This window comes from Marmota flaviventris, chromosome 6 (genome assembly GCF_047511675.1).
Source record: "Marmota flaviventris isolate mMarFla1 chromosome 6, mMarFla1.hap1, whole genome shotgun sequence".
Lineage (NCBI taxonomy): Eukaryota > Metazoa > Chordata > Mammalia > Rodentia > Sciuridae > Marmota > Marmota flaviventris.
The window spans coordinates 97473336-97488892 of NC_092503.1; the positions used below are offsets into that span (position 1 = coordinate 97473336).

The 15557-nt window shown below is 36.2% G+C and overlaps 1 protein-coding gene across 2 annotated transcripts; it reads right to left on the reverse strand.

The window, feature by feature from the left end:
* Positions 1-728: 728 nt before the first annotated feature.
* Positions 729-9616, reverse strand: Kiaa1586 (KIAA1586 ortholog). 2 transcript variants are annotated; one of them, XM_027938188.2, is made up of 4 exons: positions 9356-9616; positions 8737-8820; positions 4955-5035; positions 729-4045 (listed from the first exon to the last, which is right to left on the reverse strand). In XM_027938188.2, the coding sequence occupies exons 1-4, from the start codon at positions 9374-9376 to the stop codon at positions 1889-1891; spliced, it is 2343 nt and encodes a 780-aa protein (XP_027793989.2). In that variant the 5' UTR covers positions 9377-9616; the 3' UTR covers positions 729-1888. The 2 variants fall into 2 exon arrangements, with proteins under 2 accessions (XP_027793989.2, XP_071469394.1); XM_071613293.1 differs by lacking the exons at positions 4955-5035; positions 8737-8820; positions 9356-9616 and adding an exon at positions 4169-4257.
* Between the last annotated feature and the right edge of the window lie 5941 nt (positions 9617-15557).

Here is a 15557-nt window from a genome sequence, read left to right on the forward strand (position 1 = left end):
AGACAGAGAAGTCTAAAACCCCAAGAACAGGTGGAGCTGGAGGGTTGGGCCGTGTTGGATGCTGCATGACATATGTAAAAGACTAAAAAAACAGCTGCATGATTATTTTTTAGGTTATGAATTTAAATTACTTCCTTATAATTTTTAAGTCCTATGAGATAAAATATACTTAGGATTATTAATTGGGAAGTGTCTCTTATATACTCACCTAAAGCTATCTGCAACTTTTCAGATTTTCAATCAATCTTTGATACTGTTAGGTACATATTGTATAAGCAATTGATGGCTTAACTGAAGGCCCTGCGTGCCTGTCTCAAGTACTGGGAATCAAACCCAGGGACATTTTTACCACTTAGCTACATTCCCAGCCCTTTTTGTTTTCAGACAGCGACTTGCTAAGTTGCAGAGGCTGGCCTCAAACTTGCAATCCTCCTGCCTCAGCCTCCCAAGAGGCTGGGATTACAGGTATGTGATGGCGCCCAGCTCCTGCATGTTTTTATAAACTATCTTAGGTTTTGCTAGTAATTTTCTAACAATTTCTACAACTACATAATTTACTATTAATCCATCTAAAAACTAGTTCTCTTTAATGCAAGAATTCAAGCTGTTTTAAATTCATCAGGCCAAACTTAAAAGCTCAGATCCTATAAAAATTGTTAAAAATTTGTCTTGTTAGACATTTAATTCTGATTTCAGATGACTAATTTTATTTTTTAATTGATACATAGGAGTACATATCTGTGAGGATACAATGTGCTAGTTTAATTCTTTTTTGACCTTAGAAAGGTAATTTATCTAATTCATTTTGCACTTTCTGAATACAAAGTAGATATGAATACATTCATATCTAATTTTTTCTTAATTATCAGCTTGCTTTTCTGCCATAGCAAACTGCAATTGCCATTCATCATGAAATCTGCAATATACCTTCTTCCAGTTTCTTTTTGTTAGCTGTTACTGATAGCTTCTCCATCTCTACTTATTGTTTTTTCAGTATGTCTTCATTTTAAATTTAAAAATTTGTTGATATTCATGTGAAAACTAGAAAAATAATTATAATCAAAATAAGCATTTCAATGTAATCAGCAATTGATTTACATAAGTATCACTATAATTCCTGTGGTCTGCATAATACGTTCAGGAAAAACATGGTATAATGTTACATCATTGTAGAAAAAATAATTTGCATTGATCTGTCTGTTGTCAGACTTAATTAGTGATATGTTTATATGTAATATTAGAAATGATACAGAAGTTTGACAAGCATACTAAAATCATATTTTATGCAAGGTAACAAAGGGAAATGTATTCCCAAAAAAGTTATGCAGAAAAATATTTCATGTTGCTTCAGTTTTTACAAGATTAAAATTAAGTAATTCTTACTTCCTTAGTCCTAACAAACTCAACTCAAGTGTCTAATTGTCAGTCAGTCACTGAAGCTAGTGGCTACAATACTGTATAGTGCAGGTATAAAAATGAGAAAGACTAGAGCCAAAAGGCTTAGTTTTTATCCCATTTCTCTTTTATTTGATAAAACCTTCAAGGTTTAGAACTTAGATGTGAGTCACTTATTTTTTTTTTTGTATCCTTATTTAATATAAAACAGTACAAAAAGTGTAAATGGTTGGAAGTTCTATATAAGACTTTTTGGAATATATATAATGACCCATTCTAGCAGACATGGGTCAAACTCTAAAAATCTACAGTTCTAAAAAACAATTATCATCAGCTTTATCTCTTTAAAGAATGTCATTTAAACAGCAAAATGCTGATAATAGTTTAACTGGCTTTCAAAAACACTTTTAAGTATGTAAAGGATGTGTGGCACAAAACTTACAAATGATAAAAACATAAAGGATATTTTTTACTGAAAGTTTCTTATAGCCAGCTAATTCTCAGAGAAGACCTTTGTTGATTTTTGCCGAACTCTTGTATCTGTGGCCAATCTATGGTTGCAATTTGACCAAGATTTTACAAATGGAGTTGCATCCCAATCTGCTAATTCCTTCCCCAATAAATTTATTGTCATTAAATCAGATATGTGATCTATTGTTAAACTATTTCTCACCCTTGTACAAATTATATTCATCAAACTGAAACCTCTTTCAGCTTCAGCATTATTGACTGCGATAGTGCTAACTATCTTCTTAGCTTTTTGTATAGTTGTAGGAATTGAAACATTATCTGATTTTATATTATTATTTATAAATTCCTGAAAATCATTCAAATTAATTTTGTATTTTAAAATTTCACACAAATGAGATAATTTTTTTTCACCAGCTGTCCATGGTAAAGTCATTTCTTCATAAGGCCATGTGGAAGGTTCTAGCAAATCAAAATAATTAAAAATACTTTCATCATGGTTTCTATCAGAAAAAAGGCGTAAGTTCATGTGTTGAATTATATTTTCTAGCAACATATTCCTAGGAAGAGCATTAAACTTATTATTCTTACTAAATGGAATATCTCTAAACTTCTCTGACTTAATCAAATCTTCAACCTGTGATTCATATTTTCCAGTATCAATTTTTAAATTTTCCAAAGCTCTTATGGTTCGTTTGATCAATTTTTGTGCTTTCTGAATATTAGTTGCTCTTGACTGTAATGCAGTTGAAAGCAGGGAAAATTCTTCAAGAATGTCAATCATCAAAGCAAGGTCTTGTAAAAAATTAGTATTAGCTAATCTCTCTGCCAAACCAGAATAAGAATTAGAAAAATGCATATATAATACAGGATATGCATGCCATACAGCAGTAGCAGCTTGTAAACTACATGCAGCCCATCTTGGTCCCATTACCCGACCAATTTTAATAATTTCAATTTCAAGGTCTTTAGCTACAGATCCTATTAGCTTGGTTTGATTTGTATTAGATTGATGATAAAGAGAATAAATTTTATCAAGAAATATCTTAAAATGATTAACTTGTTTTATTTCAGATACTGAATCATCAAGTGACAATTGCAATCGATGGTTTAAACAGTTCCACATAATGATTTCAGGAAATTTTTCTAACAATTTTGTACCTATACCAGACTTTCTTCCCAGTATCAGGTTAGCACCATCAGAACAAAATGCAATTAAATTTGCTTTCAAATATTCATTTGTAAAGCCATAATCATTTAAAGTAGTCAATAATGTATTTAAAATGTACTCTGCTGTGGTTGATACTAATTCTTTTAAAGCAACAAATAATGTAACAGGTGCAGGAGCTGACTGAATTGCGCACTGGAGATAAATCACAAGGGTGCTTTTCTTTGAAACTGTAGATGCCTCATCAATTATGATACAGATTTTGGCTTTCTCTTCAATGATATTCTTAAATATCTTCATCTTCATTTCTTTTGCAATATGTTCTGTTATTCTTGTTGCACTGTAGCGGGTATTTAAACAATTGACCTCTCCATTTTTCTCCTGTAATTCTATTGCCCCTTCAATATCAGATAAAGGTCTATTATGTTTTACTAAACTGTAAACAGTATTGAAAACTTTTACAGTAGCATCAATATTTTTATTATTTTGTTTAGGCACTATATTAGAAATGGAATCATTAACCGATTCCTTTATTAAATCTTGAATTTTACCATGAGCTTTAGATATATCATGCTCCCTAATTTTTTTCCGCAAAGAAGCTTGTCTGGTAGTTTTATTACTGCCATTAGGGGTTACTAAATATGAAATCCATTCCTTGGATACATGGACATGCTTTTCTGCTTTCGATCCCAAATGCCGAACTGTTGAACAATCCTTACATCCTAATTTACCTTCTTTAATTTCAAGCCACTTATACTGTTCTGTAAACATAAATGCTTGTTTTTCATTCCAACAATCTGGAAGCATAAGATTATCTATTTCTTCCTTTGATGAACATGATGGCTTTTGTTCAATGATTGGTTGTTCAATACATTCTAAATTTGGTTCCTTTGACTTAGACAGTCCACAATGATTTTTGTTCCTATCATTACTTTCTGTGTCTGTTTTAGCCTTCTTCACATTTAAAAAGTGCAAGATGTCACCCTGTCGTTTTGGCATTTTAGGGAATAGAACCTGAAAAATAATTTTACATGTATAAGTAAAATTCATGATAACATTTGAAAGGCTAATGTAAAATGTTCTCTTAGTAATTTATTTAAATAATTTTAAAAATAAAATTTAAACTAAAATGCTTACCTTGATGTTCAGTTTTACCTATAACTTCAATGTCACTTGCTATTTCTTGAAAAATCCACTATCAGATTTTAAAAAAACGTCTATTGCCAACAACAGTATCACAAAATCTGACTATGAATGTTTCATTATGATCCAATTCAGTCAGAAACACAGGTCACATGATTTGCAAATGAGTGTAATCCAATATGAAGAGTGGGTGGTATTTTCATTTACAAAAATGAATAAGATGAAAATGAAACAATGAAGACATATATTAGACTTCCATTCATTTTTCAATGACAACATCAAATCTTTGCTGAATTAACAGTTTTCAATATCACAAGGCAATTTCCTCAATTTGTTGTGCTACACACATTTTAGCAGTTAAGAAGAGTCATATCACATTCTGAAATTTAATCTGGATTAACATTTTATCTTTTGAGTTTAGACCACCAACAAATAACAAATCAAGCCCTGATTTCTATTTTCCCAATTACCATGAGGTAAATACTCCTTTTTTGTGGTACCAGCACACTACCTAGTGTGGCATTTCTATCCAACAGACACAACAGATGCAAATAACTTCAAGTATACAGATGCTAGGATATGATGAGTTTGAGTATTAGGTTAAATGTAATGATAATGTATACCATTTATATACTTTAATTTTGAATAACGGCTATGTTTATAATCAACTCACGAAATTCCATAAAAATCTAACAATAGATTCTTATAATACAGTTCAAGGACCTCCAGCACACTATTACACTTACTAAAAGAACTGAAACAGAAATATAATGTGCTTACATCACTATGGTGCATGTTAGACTCTTCATCATCACCACAAACCAGATCAATGTATTCAAGAACAGGTCTTGACAGTCCTTCCTAAAAAAGAGAGTGGTAAATTTATGTCATTAACAATCAATTAAACTCACATTTACAATCAGTGGGGAGTTTTTGTTTGTTTTAGTTAAAATTTGCAAAAATTACTCTGAATAAGAAATCTTGCAAATGGCATAGAATAAACAGAAACAAAAGAGGCACAGGAAAAAGAGAGTAAATAAATATGTAATAATGACAAAAGCCAGCCACAGAGAGCTTAAATGTACACAGAGGAATAAAGCCATGTGGCTTCCTTTCGGAATGGGCAACAGTACAGAGAGAGTATTAAAAAAGACATGGATTTAATAGTACAGCATTTTAAAACTGGAACAGTTATCAATAATGTCTGAGATACCTTAAACTCAATGATTCTTCCCCCCCTTTTTTTTTGGTTGTAGATGGATAAAATACTTTTATTTTATTTATTTATTTTTATGTGATGCTGAGGATCAAACCTAATGCTTCACCCATGCTAGGCAAGTGCTCTACCACTGAGCTACAACCCCAGCCAAAATTCATGAATTTCTTCACCCACACTACCCCTAAACTGTTAAACATCAAACTAATTTTTTTCTATCCTTTCTTTACATACACAATACTTTCCTTCATAGATGAGGCCATAAATACCTCAGGTTAAAATATTAGACTTTATCCAAGGACAAAAGATCAACAAATAATGTTAAGATAGGAATATTATGAGAACTCTGTTTCAAGAAGATTGATCATATAGAAGAGTACTGAGCAAATACAAGTAAGATAATCCAAATAATCAATCCAGGAAAAGGCTAATATGGTACTATAGTAAGGTGATGGCAAGGAGAACAATGAGGAAATACACATTTTTTTCTAAAGGCATACTATAGTTCAATAAAATTTATATCAAAGATAAGAGCTCTTTTTGTATTCCCCAATCAATTTTGTCATTCCTTTATTTCAGTATATTATGTTTAATTTGGGGCTGAATACTTAGCAGACCACAAAAAGGATGCTGTGACACAATGTAGAATAAAATCTAGGGGAATGAAAAAAATCAAGATTTATATGAAACAACTAAGAAATAAAAATCAGAATATCAAGAAATAACATATTAACATTCTTTTCTGTATCTGTATAACCCTCAAGCAAAGAACTAAATCCAGCAGCATATAATCCATAATGGATAGTACTATAAAAAATATTTTTAAAAAAGAAAAAAAGCATATCCTAGTGGACTATAGGATGATATTACAGAATAAAGTAATAGATTCTGTATCTAAATGCATTTTAAAATAGAATTAAAGTCAATTGTCTTTTTCTTGGCACCATTTAAATGCAACAGGAGGTTGCATGTAGAGCACTCATTCAGCATGCTTTGAGGTCCTGGGTTAGATCCCCACACAAAAAATAATAGTGACAATAATAATAATGCACAAATACAACAGGAATTTTTTTTTAAGTACTTTCTGATATGCAATTTCCTTTACAGCATATCATTTATTTCCCATCTGAAGCCATCAAGCCTTTGATCCTCTATTTGGAACAGGATAAAATATGAGGTTCTCATCTATTCAAGACTTTTTTTGCAAAGATGCAAATGATTCTCTACATTTAAAACACATCAACCCTCCATATCCATGGGTTCCATATCTATGGATTCAACCAACCATGGATTGATAATATTTTTCATAAAATAAAACTTTTTTAATCAAAAAGTGTCCACACCAAACACATAAAGATTTTTTTCTTATCATTATTCCCCATACAATGTAACAACTACTTACATAGAATTTACATTGTATTTGTTATTATTTGAAATCTAGAGATGATTTATACCTATAGGAGATTGCGCAGAGGTTATAGGGGAATACTAGGACATTTTACATAAAGGGTTTGAGCATTCACAGATATTGGTATTAGACAGGAGCCTAAGAACAACCCCCCACATAAGCTCAGTCATATATAAGCTCAGTCAGAATTTAAAATATAATTATTCTTCAGGGTATTACACAAACTTACACCTATTTATTTTTCAACCTTAATTGTAGATTGCTTTTGTGTTTCTCAAGTAAGGCAGACAGATCATAAAGATGATGTGTGTCATTACTACTGAGAATTGCACAAAACATTATCAAGATCATACCATCCCAATCACTCTTGGGATAGTCAGGAAAAATCAAAATTATTTTTCCTAAAGACCCATGACATCCTCTTTCCAACTTTTTTCAGTACAAAACAAAACTATGACTCTTCGATTTCCAGTTACATCACTTAACTAATCACAAAAGTGAAGAGTAAGCATACAACTTCTCATGGTACCCTCAAATTTATAAAGGTTCTAAGTATCAAGACTAGAACACCATATTCACTATTCACGTATTTCAAGAAAGAATGCCAGGGCTAGGGTTGTGGCTCAGTGGCACAGCACTTGCCTAACATGTATGAGGCACTGGGTTCGATCCCCAGCACCACATAAAAAATAAAAATATTGTGTTCATCTATAACTAAAAAAATTATTTTAAAAGAATGCCAAAGATGGGCTGGGGTTGTAGCTCTGTGGTAGAGTGCTTGCCTAGCACAGGCATTGGGTTTGATCCTCAGCACCATATAAAAATAAATAAATAAAAGATTTGTGTTCATCTACAACTGAAAAATTATATTATTAAAAATGCCAAAGATATGATTTTGTGAACACTTTCTACATAAATCTTATAGAACAAACAATAATGTTAACTACATAATTTTCAGGGAGCAAATTTTGTTTGACTTAAAAAAATAAGTGACTTCCAAAGTCAACCTAAACTACAGCCACTAAAAACACACAAACATTAGACAGGCACTCTATTATAAAGAAAAACTATACAGACTTAATACCAAACTAACTGATCACATAACTCAGTAAAAGAACAGTTTTGAGGCAGAACTGTTTTTAGGTAGCTGAGATACTATGATAAGCAAAGCCTTTGTAAAACTTTAATAGCACTGAATGAAAATCATCCCACAATATTTATGGCATTTCCTTCCATTTTCCAAATCAATGCTTTATTAAGTGTGTTCAGAGATTCAAATGTCCTGAACTTGTTTAAAAAATGGAGATTCCTAAGCCCGACTTTGAATTTCTTTCTGACTCAGTAAATCTGGAGTTGGGCTCAAGAATTTGAAAGTTTCTACTTCCTAACACTTGAAAACTACTGCCTGTGGCAAAGGACAAAAACAGAAAAGATAGCATGCTCCTGGTGATGCAGGATTCATTATGTGCAATTGTTGCACTATGCTGTAACATGATGATCTCAGAGGTTAGTGAAGTCCTCAAGCTGAGTTCCTACACACCTTGTTTTCCACCTCTCTGCCATTAGCCCTCCCTCCTAGTCCTGTGTGTCACCTTTGAGAAGGCATTCTTGCCCCCATTTAAAATTATACAGTCTGTAAGTTTACAGAGACCAGAATTTTGTCTAGAGTAATCATAAAATGGATCCAAATGAGGGCATCGGAGGCCTCATTAAGAGCCCAACACGTTCAATAGGCCATGCTCTTTGTGATGGCTATTGTGGTGGCTCAGATACCTTTCCTGGTAAACTCCTTAATCCTACACCATGTCCCACAGTGTCCACCACCCAGGAGACATCCTTACTATTCATTGAATGATGAATGACCAGGTCAGTAGAACTGCACAATGGCTTACACAGTCTTTTACTCTCGGAAAAGCCCGATTATCAGTAACTACTTACACTAACAAACTGAATGTCATCTTCGTTTTCATCCGTAGTTGATTCAGACGCCTCAGGCCCAGCTGGAGGGGCAGATTCTATTATCTACAAAAATAAGCCAAAACATGCTTATCTATTCAGCCACACACTTGTAGGGAGAGATTTTTCCAAAAAGGACGATTGAGACAAAAGCTTGGACGGAAACTGAGCACAAACGCACGCAAACGCCACGAAGAACTGAGTCGAGGGAGCTCGGTTTTGCTAAGGCGTCGTGCAGCTGTAGTGAATGGCCCTCGAAAAGGAGTGACCAGCGCTCAGAAGGTCCCCACCTACTCCAGGAGCAGGGATGCAAGCTCGCTACCCAAGGGCAATCCTGACTTCAGCCGTCGCTGGGCTCCCGGGGCAGAGCGGCGGCAGCAGGAACTCGGGGCCAGTTCAGGGGCCGGGGGCGGCCGGGCGGCCATTGTTGCCGCAGGTTCCCGGCGCACGCAAGCAGCAGGCCCGAAGGCCCCGCTCCGCCCTAGATGCTGAGGCGCAGCGCCCCGAGGCTGCGGCCGAGCACAGGCCTCAACCTCACCAATCTCGAAACCCTCCGCGGTTCGGCTCCCAGAACGCGAAGGCCCAAGGCTCTGCTACTCACCTCCGACCCTGGGTCTCCCATTTCTCCAACGGCTTGACAGCACCACCACTACTGCTGTCCCTGCCGCCGCCGCGACTTCCCTTCCCACCTTGCACCGCCTCAAGGCACCACCACTTGCCACAGCGTTATCTCTAACGGGAACTCGGGTCAAGCTCAACCAGGTGCAAAACCGCCAGAGAAGGAGGAGCGGCCCTCCCTGGCCCGCTATCTCCGGAGCCTCTGGCTCTCCTTCCCCGCACCTCGCAGGATGCTGGGAATTGTAGTTAAGCGTGGGCGCTGAGTGGGAAAGGACCTTGGGCTTCTGCGCTTGCGCCCCCTCTTTGCTGTTCCTCTCAGAGGGAATGGCTGAGGGGTTGGTGGGGGAGTTTTGTTTTGTTTTTACGGACATATTTGGTCTATATAAAGATAAACGTGATTAAAATACTTCTTCGTTGTTTGTTCAGATATTGCCTTAGCAAAATTATGGCCCACCTTTTTCAATATTACCACAAAATTTTAGTAAATAGATGAAATTTATGAAAACAAATTTTAACTGAGAACATTCTTTTAAAACTTTCCCCCCCCTAGCCTTAATAGCCTAGGGCCACTTCTAGTTGATAATTCTGTAGCTTCAGAAATCACCTTTGAGATTTTGACCATGGCTTACAATGAGCAAACTCATACAACTGAGGAACTATGGGACATCTCCGCATACAAAGGATAAGACAGCATGATTGTAAGATTTTAAGAAAGTGTAGAAATAGGTGAAATAGGAATGAGGCAATTTTATTTATTTATTTTAGTTATACATTGGCACAATATCTTTATTTTTGTTTACTTATTTTTATGTGGTGCTAAGGATCGAACCCAGTGCCTCACATTTGTGAGGCAAGCGCTCTGCCACTGAGCCACAACCCCAGCCCGAATGAGGAAATTTTTAATGTTTTAGTAGATTCAATTTGATTAGGACTGTGTGCAAAAGGTTTGATGTTGTGTGTGGATTGCAAAGTGGCCCAAGGTCTTGTTAACTTGAAAACTACAAACCTAATACAGGGAATGTTGAACTCAGAAATTCCCTACGTGTATCCCGTGCACTAGCTTTGAAATATGAAGTTGGATCTCTATGTCAGAGTGATGTAGCATCTCCAGCCAGAGACAGGCTCACTTTTGTCTTTCTGATAAATTTTCAAACAACAAAGTTTTTGGTAGTCTATGATTTTAGAGAACATATTTTCTCAGTAAGAGTGAAGTAGTTCCTAGTCATCTTGATTCTTTATAAGTGCAGTATTTCTTTTGGGGGAAAAAAAAGTCATCTTTTGTTAATTTTGCAGCTGACTTAATCTGTTAATTTTGCCTGATAAATGATGCAGTGGATAATTACTTTCTCAATTTGAGACCTATTTTTTTCAGGTCTAAATGGGAACATAGCATGTGATTACTTCTGTTTGCAGTTAGTATTACATTAATCTGTTTCATTTCTTGCATCTCCACATAAAACATTAAGCCTGCTGACTACATTTGAGGAAAGCACTTGGATAAAAAGCTGAAAACAAAAGGAGACCTGTCACAATGAGCACCCCAATGCCTAATGGAAATTAACCATTTCTAAATTCCTTAAATGCTTAGGAGAAACTTGCATATAAAAGATTTTCCTGGTCGGTAATCCCAGCTGTTGGGGAAGCTGAGGCAGAAGGACACCATTTGAGACCAGCCTGGGCAACTTAGTTTGACCCTGTCTCAAAACAAAATTTTAACTGAGAGGAGGAGGGGCTTGGGATGTAGCTCTGTGGTGGAGATCTTGCCTAGCAAGCATGAGACCCTGGGTTCCGTCCCCAGTACAAAAGATTTTTCTCATGTGCATTATGTGACTAGATTCTGGATGTGCTCATGCTCTTCAATTCAGTAGCTTTTTTTTTTTTTTTTTTCTTTTTCTTTTTCTTTTGTGGTGCTGGGGATTGAATCCAGGGCCTTGGTGCATGTGAAGCAAGCAGTCTACCAACTGAGCTATATCCCCATCCCAATTCAGTAGCTAATTCAAAGATGGTCCTTTTTTAAAAAAATTTTTTATTTTGGTTGTTCAAAACATTACATAGTTCTTGACATATCATATTTCACACTTTGATTCAAGTGGGTTATGAACTCCCATTTTTACCCCATATACAGATTGCAGAATCACATCAGTTACACATCCATTGATTTACATATTGCCATACTAGTGTCTGTTGTGTTCTGCTGCCTTTCCTATCCTCTACTATCCCCCCTCCCCTCCCCTCCCCTCCCCTCTTCTCTCTCTACCCCCTCTACTGTCATTCATTTCTCCCCCTTGTATTATTTTTCCCTTTCCCCTCACTTCCTCTTGTATGTACTTTTGTATAACCCTGAGGGTCTCCTTCCATTTCCATGCAATTTCCCTTCTCTCTCCCTTTCCCTCCCACCTCTCATCCCTGTTTAATGTTAATCTTCTTCTCCTGCTCTTCGACCCTACTCTGTTCTTAGTTACTCTCCTTATATCAAAGAAGACATTTGGCATTTGTTTTTTAGGGATTGGCTAGCTTCACTTAGCATAATCTGCTCTAATGCCATCCATTTCCCTGCAAATTCTATGATTTTGTCATTTTTTAATGCAGAGTAATACTCCATTGTGTATAAATGCCACATTTTTTTTTATCCATTCGTCTATTGAAGGGCATCTAGGTTGGTTCCACAGTCTTGCTATTGTGAATTGTGCTGCTATGAACATCGATGTAGCAGTGTCCCTGTAGCATGCTCTTTTTAGGTCTTTAGGGAATAGACCAAGAAGGGGAATAGCTGGGTCAAATGGTGGCTCCATTCCCAGCTTTCCAAGAAATCTCCATACTGCTTTCCAAATTGGCTGCACCAATTTGCAGTCCCACCAGCAATGTACAAGTGTACCCTTTTCCCCACATCCTCGCCAGCACTTGTTGTTGTTTGACTTCATAATGGCTGCCAATCTTACTGGAGTGAAATGGTATCTTAGGGTGGTTTTGATTTGCATTTCTCTGACTGCTAGAGATGGTGAGCATTTTTTCATGTACTTGTTGATTGACTGTATGTCCTCCTGTGAGAAGTGTCTGTTCAGGTCCTTGGCCCATTTGTTGATTGGGTTGTTTGTTATCTTATTGTCTAATTTTTTGAGTTCTCAAAGATGGTCCTTTTATTCCAAACATTCTAATAGATGTGTAGTGATTTCTCATTGTGATTTAACTTGCAATTAACCTAATGACTAGAAAGTCATGTTAAACATCCTTTCAGGGCTGGGGATGTGGCTCAAGCCGTAGCGTGCTCGCCTGGCATGCTTGCAGCGCTGGGTTCGATCTCAGCACCACATACAAATAAAGATGTTGTGTCTGCTGAAAACTAAAAAAGTAAATATTAAATTCTCTCTCTCTTAAAAAATAAATCCTTTATGTTTTATTGGCTATTCTTATATCTTCATTGGCACATTTATCCATTATTTAAATGAATATTCTGTTTTTTATTGAAATTTGAGATTTGCTCATTTATTCTCCCTGTAAGTCCTTTAACAGATATATTAGTAGTAAGTCTTGAAAATAGGTAGTTTTCCAACTTTGTCTTTTTTTCATGTTGTCGTAATTCTTTATTTTGGGGGAAATTTTTTTAATGTACTGATGTTTTTCATATTTCATCAGATTCATCTCTAAGTATTTCACATATTTTAAAATTTTTTGTTTTTGCTGTGTTGGGGACCATGCTGTGTGCATGCTGGCAAGTACTCCACTATTAAGCTATATTCCCAGCCTATTTCAGGTACGTGTGTGTTTGTGTGTGTGTGTGTGTATCTGAATATATGTATATATTTCTTTCTAGGTATGAGTACTGAACCCAGAGCATTCTACCACTGAGCTACATCCTAGCCATTTTATTTTATTGAGAGAGTTTCTCACTAAGTTGCCCAGGCAACTCCTGCCTTTTTCTGATTGTTTGTTGCTAACACATAGAAATACATCTTATTTTTGTATGTCGATTCATATTCCCCACAAATGATGCATTACATTTCACATGGGCTATTTTATGTAAAAATGCAGGAGTTGGGGTCATCACCTGCTTTCTTATGGCCAGGCAGGGGATTTCAGCCTTAGCAGCTACTTTACTTTTAGAAGTTTTTCAGTAAATTTAGGAAAAGCAAAGGAGTAGGTTTTTTGGTGTGTTTGACTTTTGTTTATTAGAGAGGAGAACTCTTCCATGAGCAGTTCTTAAAAATAAGTCATTATTGCTGTTATTCAACTTTCTGTCACTATGACAAAATATCAGAGATAATCAACTTGAAAGGAGGAAAGGTTTATTTGAGGCATGGTTTCAGAGGTTCTGTTGTTTTGGGCTCAAAGAAGCACAGTACATCATGGCAGGAGTGTATGGTGAAGGAGATCTATTTACTTCATGGTGGTTGGGAATCCAAGAGAGAGACAAAGGAGCCAGGTTCCCATTATGTCCTGGAAGGAAATGCCTCCATTGACCTAACTTCCTCCACCTAGAAGCAGCATTACAGGATGGGGACCAAGCCTACACATGGGCTTTTGGGGAACATTTCAGATCCAAACGACAATTGCTTTCCCATCTCCCCCATACTTTCCAGAGTCGAAAGCTTACTCTTCAGTTATCAGAGATTTTTGCTCTCCTGCAAAAATCTGTGTCCTGTTTCATTAACTGCGACTTCACACATTTTTCCTCCAATCATTCCCTATTCTCACCCAGAACTGTTTACCTAAAGGATTGGGTTTAAGGTGTAGAAAGCATTTCATAGAAAAATATTTACACACAACTTAACCAGAATTAAGTTTGCAATCTCCAAGGCTTCCTTCAGTCAGAACATACCAAAATAATAATAATAATTAATAATAATAATAATAATAATAGAAAACCAAAGGCATTTTGCCAGTTTAAGAAAAGAATTCACAATTTTCAAATTTTTCAAAATAAATCTGTATAACCTCCCACCCCTTTATCCTAATCATACCAAGTTGCAGCCTAGTAAAGATAATCCTATTATGAGGGAAGCTGCATAGCATAATCTTATGAAGGCAACAATAACTTACAAAGGAGTGTATAAAAGGAAAGAATAAGGGAGTAGAGTGAAGCTGTCGACTGATTGTTGAGCAGTTTCTTCCATAAAAGGTACAATTCATCAGACTGCAAGTAGTCTGGAAAGCCAAATGCAAAAGGTCACAGCAATGATCTAGGGATCTCCTAGAGGTGGCCAAATGGCTGATATGATTGAGTCAGCTAAAAAGAGGAACAGAAGGGATAGGTGGTGGAGGACTCCAAACCCTGAGTCCTTCCCACTTTCAATTTTCAGCAGTTATCATCTGAAATCTGTGCTGTGTACGTTCTGGTGTGGTAGTTTCCTCATGTCTGTGCAGATTGGACTCAACGCTCCAGGAGTTCTGCAGGTGTCTGGAGTTCTTTGTGTGACTCTCCTCTAGGCTGCTCTTTGTGGACCACAACTACCTTAGTTTCCATAGACTTTCATCTCCCCAATTCCTGAGTTTTTTTTTTTTTTTCCTGCTTTATGGCTCAGAAATTTTCTACAAACATTAAGTAGGGACACTTGTAGGATTTTCTGTCTTCCAAGAATCACTGTCATTGAACGTTTGACATACAGTATCTAGAGGGCTGTTGTTTCACAAAAAGGTCTAGTCCATTATCACACAATGCATTTAATTTTCATAACTTTATTATTCTTTAATTTGAAACAATCTCTAGCCTTTTCTATCTATCATGACATTGGCTTTTTTTTTGTATCTTTTGATATTAGATATTGAACTCATGTGTGTGTTTTAACACCAAACTATATCCGTGGTCTTTTTTTTTTGAGACAGAGTCTTGCTAAATTGCTGAAGGTCTCATCAAATTGCTGAGGCTGGCCTTAAACTTGTGATCCTCCTGGTTCAGCCTTCCCAGTTATTTTAAGAAATAACCTCTGTTGAGGTTGTCAGTGTTTCCTGGTAATCACATTCAGTTTATGTCTCTCTGGTCAGAATACAACTCCTTGCACCAGCTCAGACAATGAGTACACCTAACATCTGGATATTGGTTTCTAAATACCATTTCCCACCAAATGAGAAATGGTTCCTTGTAGAAATGGCTGATTTTAGGACATGGTAAAGAATATACAAGATTCAGTTAGAGGGGGACTGGGGTTGTGGCTCAGAGGTAGAGCGCTTGCCTAGCACGTGTGAGGCCC

Excerpts from the sequence above, each read along its gene's own strand:
- Kiaa1586 (XM_027938188.2), bottom strand. The coding sequence starts at position 9,376 with ATGGGAGACCCAGGGTCGGAG. Across the intron at positions 5,036-8,736 it reads ATGACATTCAGTTTGTTAGT|GAAGGACTGTCAAGACCTGT; the intron begins GTAAGTAGTTAC and ends TCTCTTTTTTAG. Across the intron at positions 4,046-4,954 it reads CTAACATGCACCATAGTGAT|GTTCTATTCCCTAAAATGCC; the intron begins GTAAGCACATTA and ends ATTATTTTTCAG.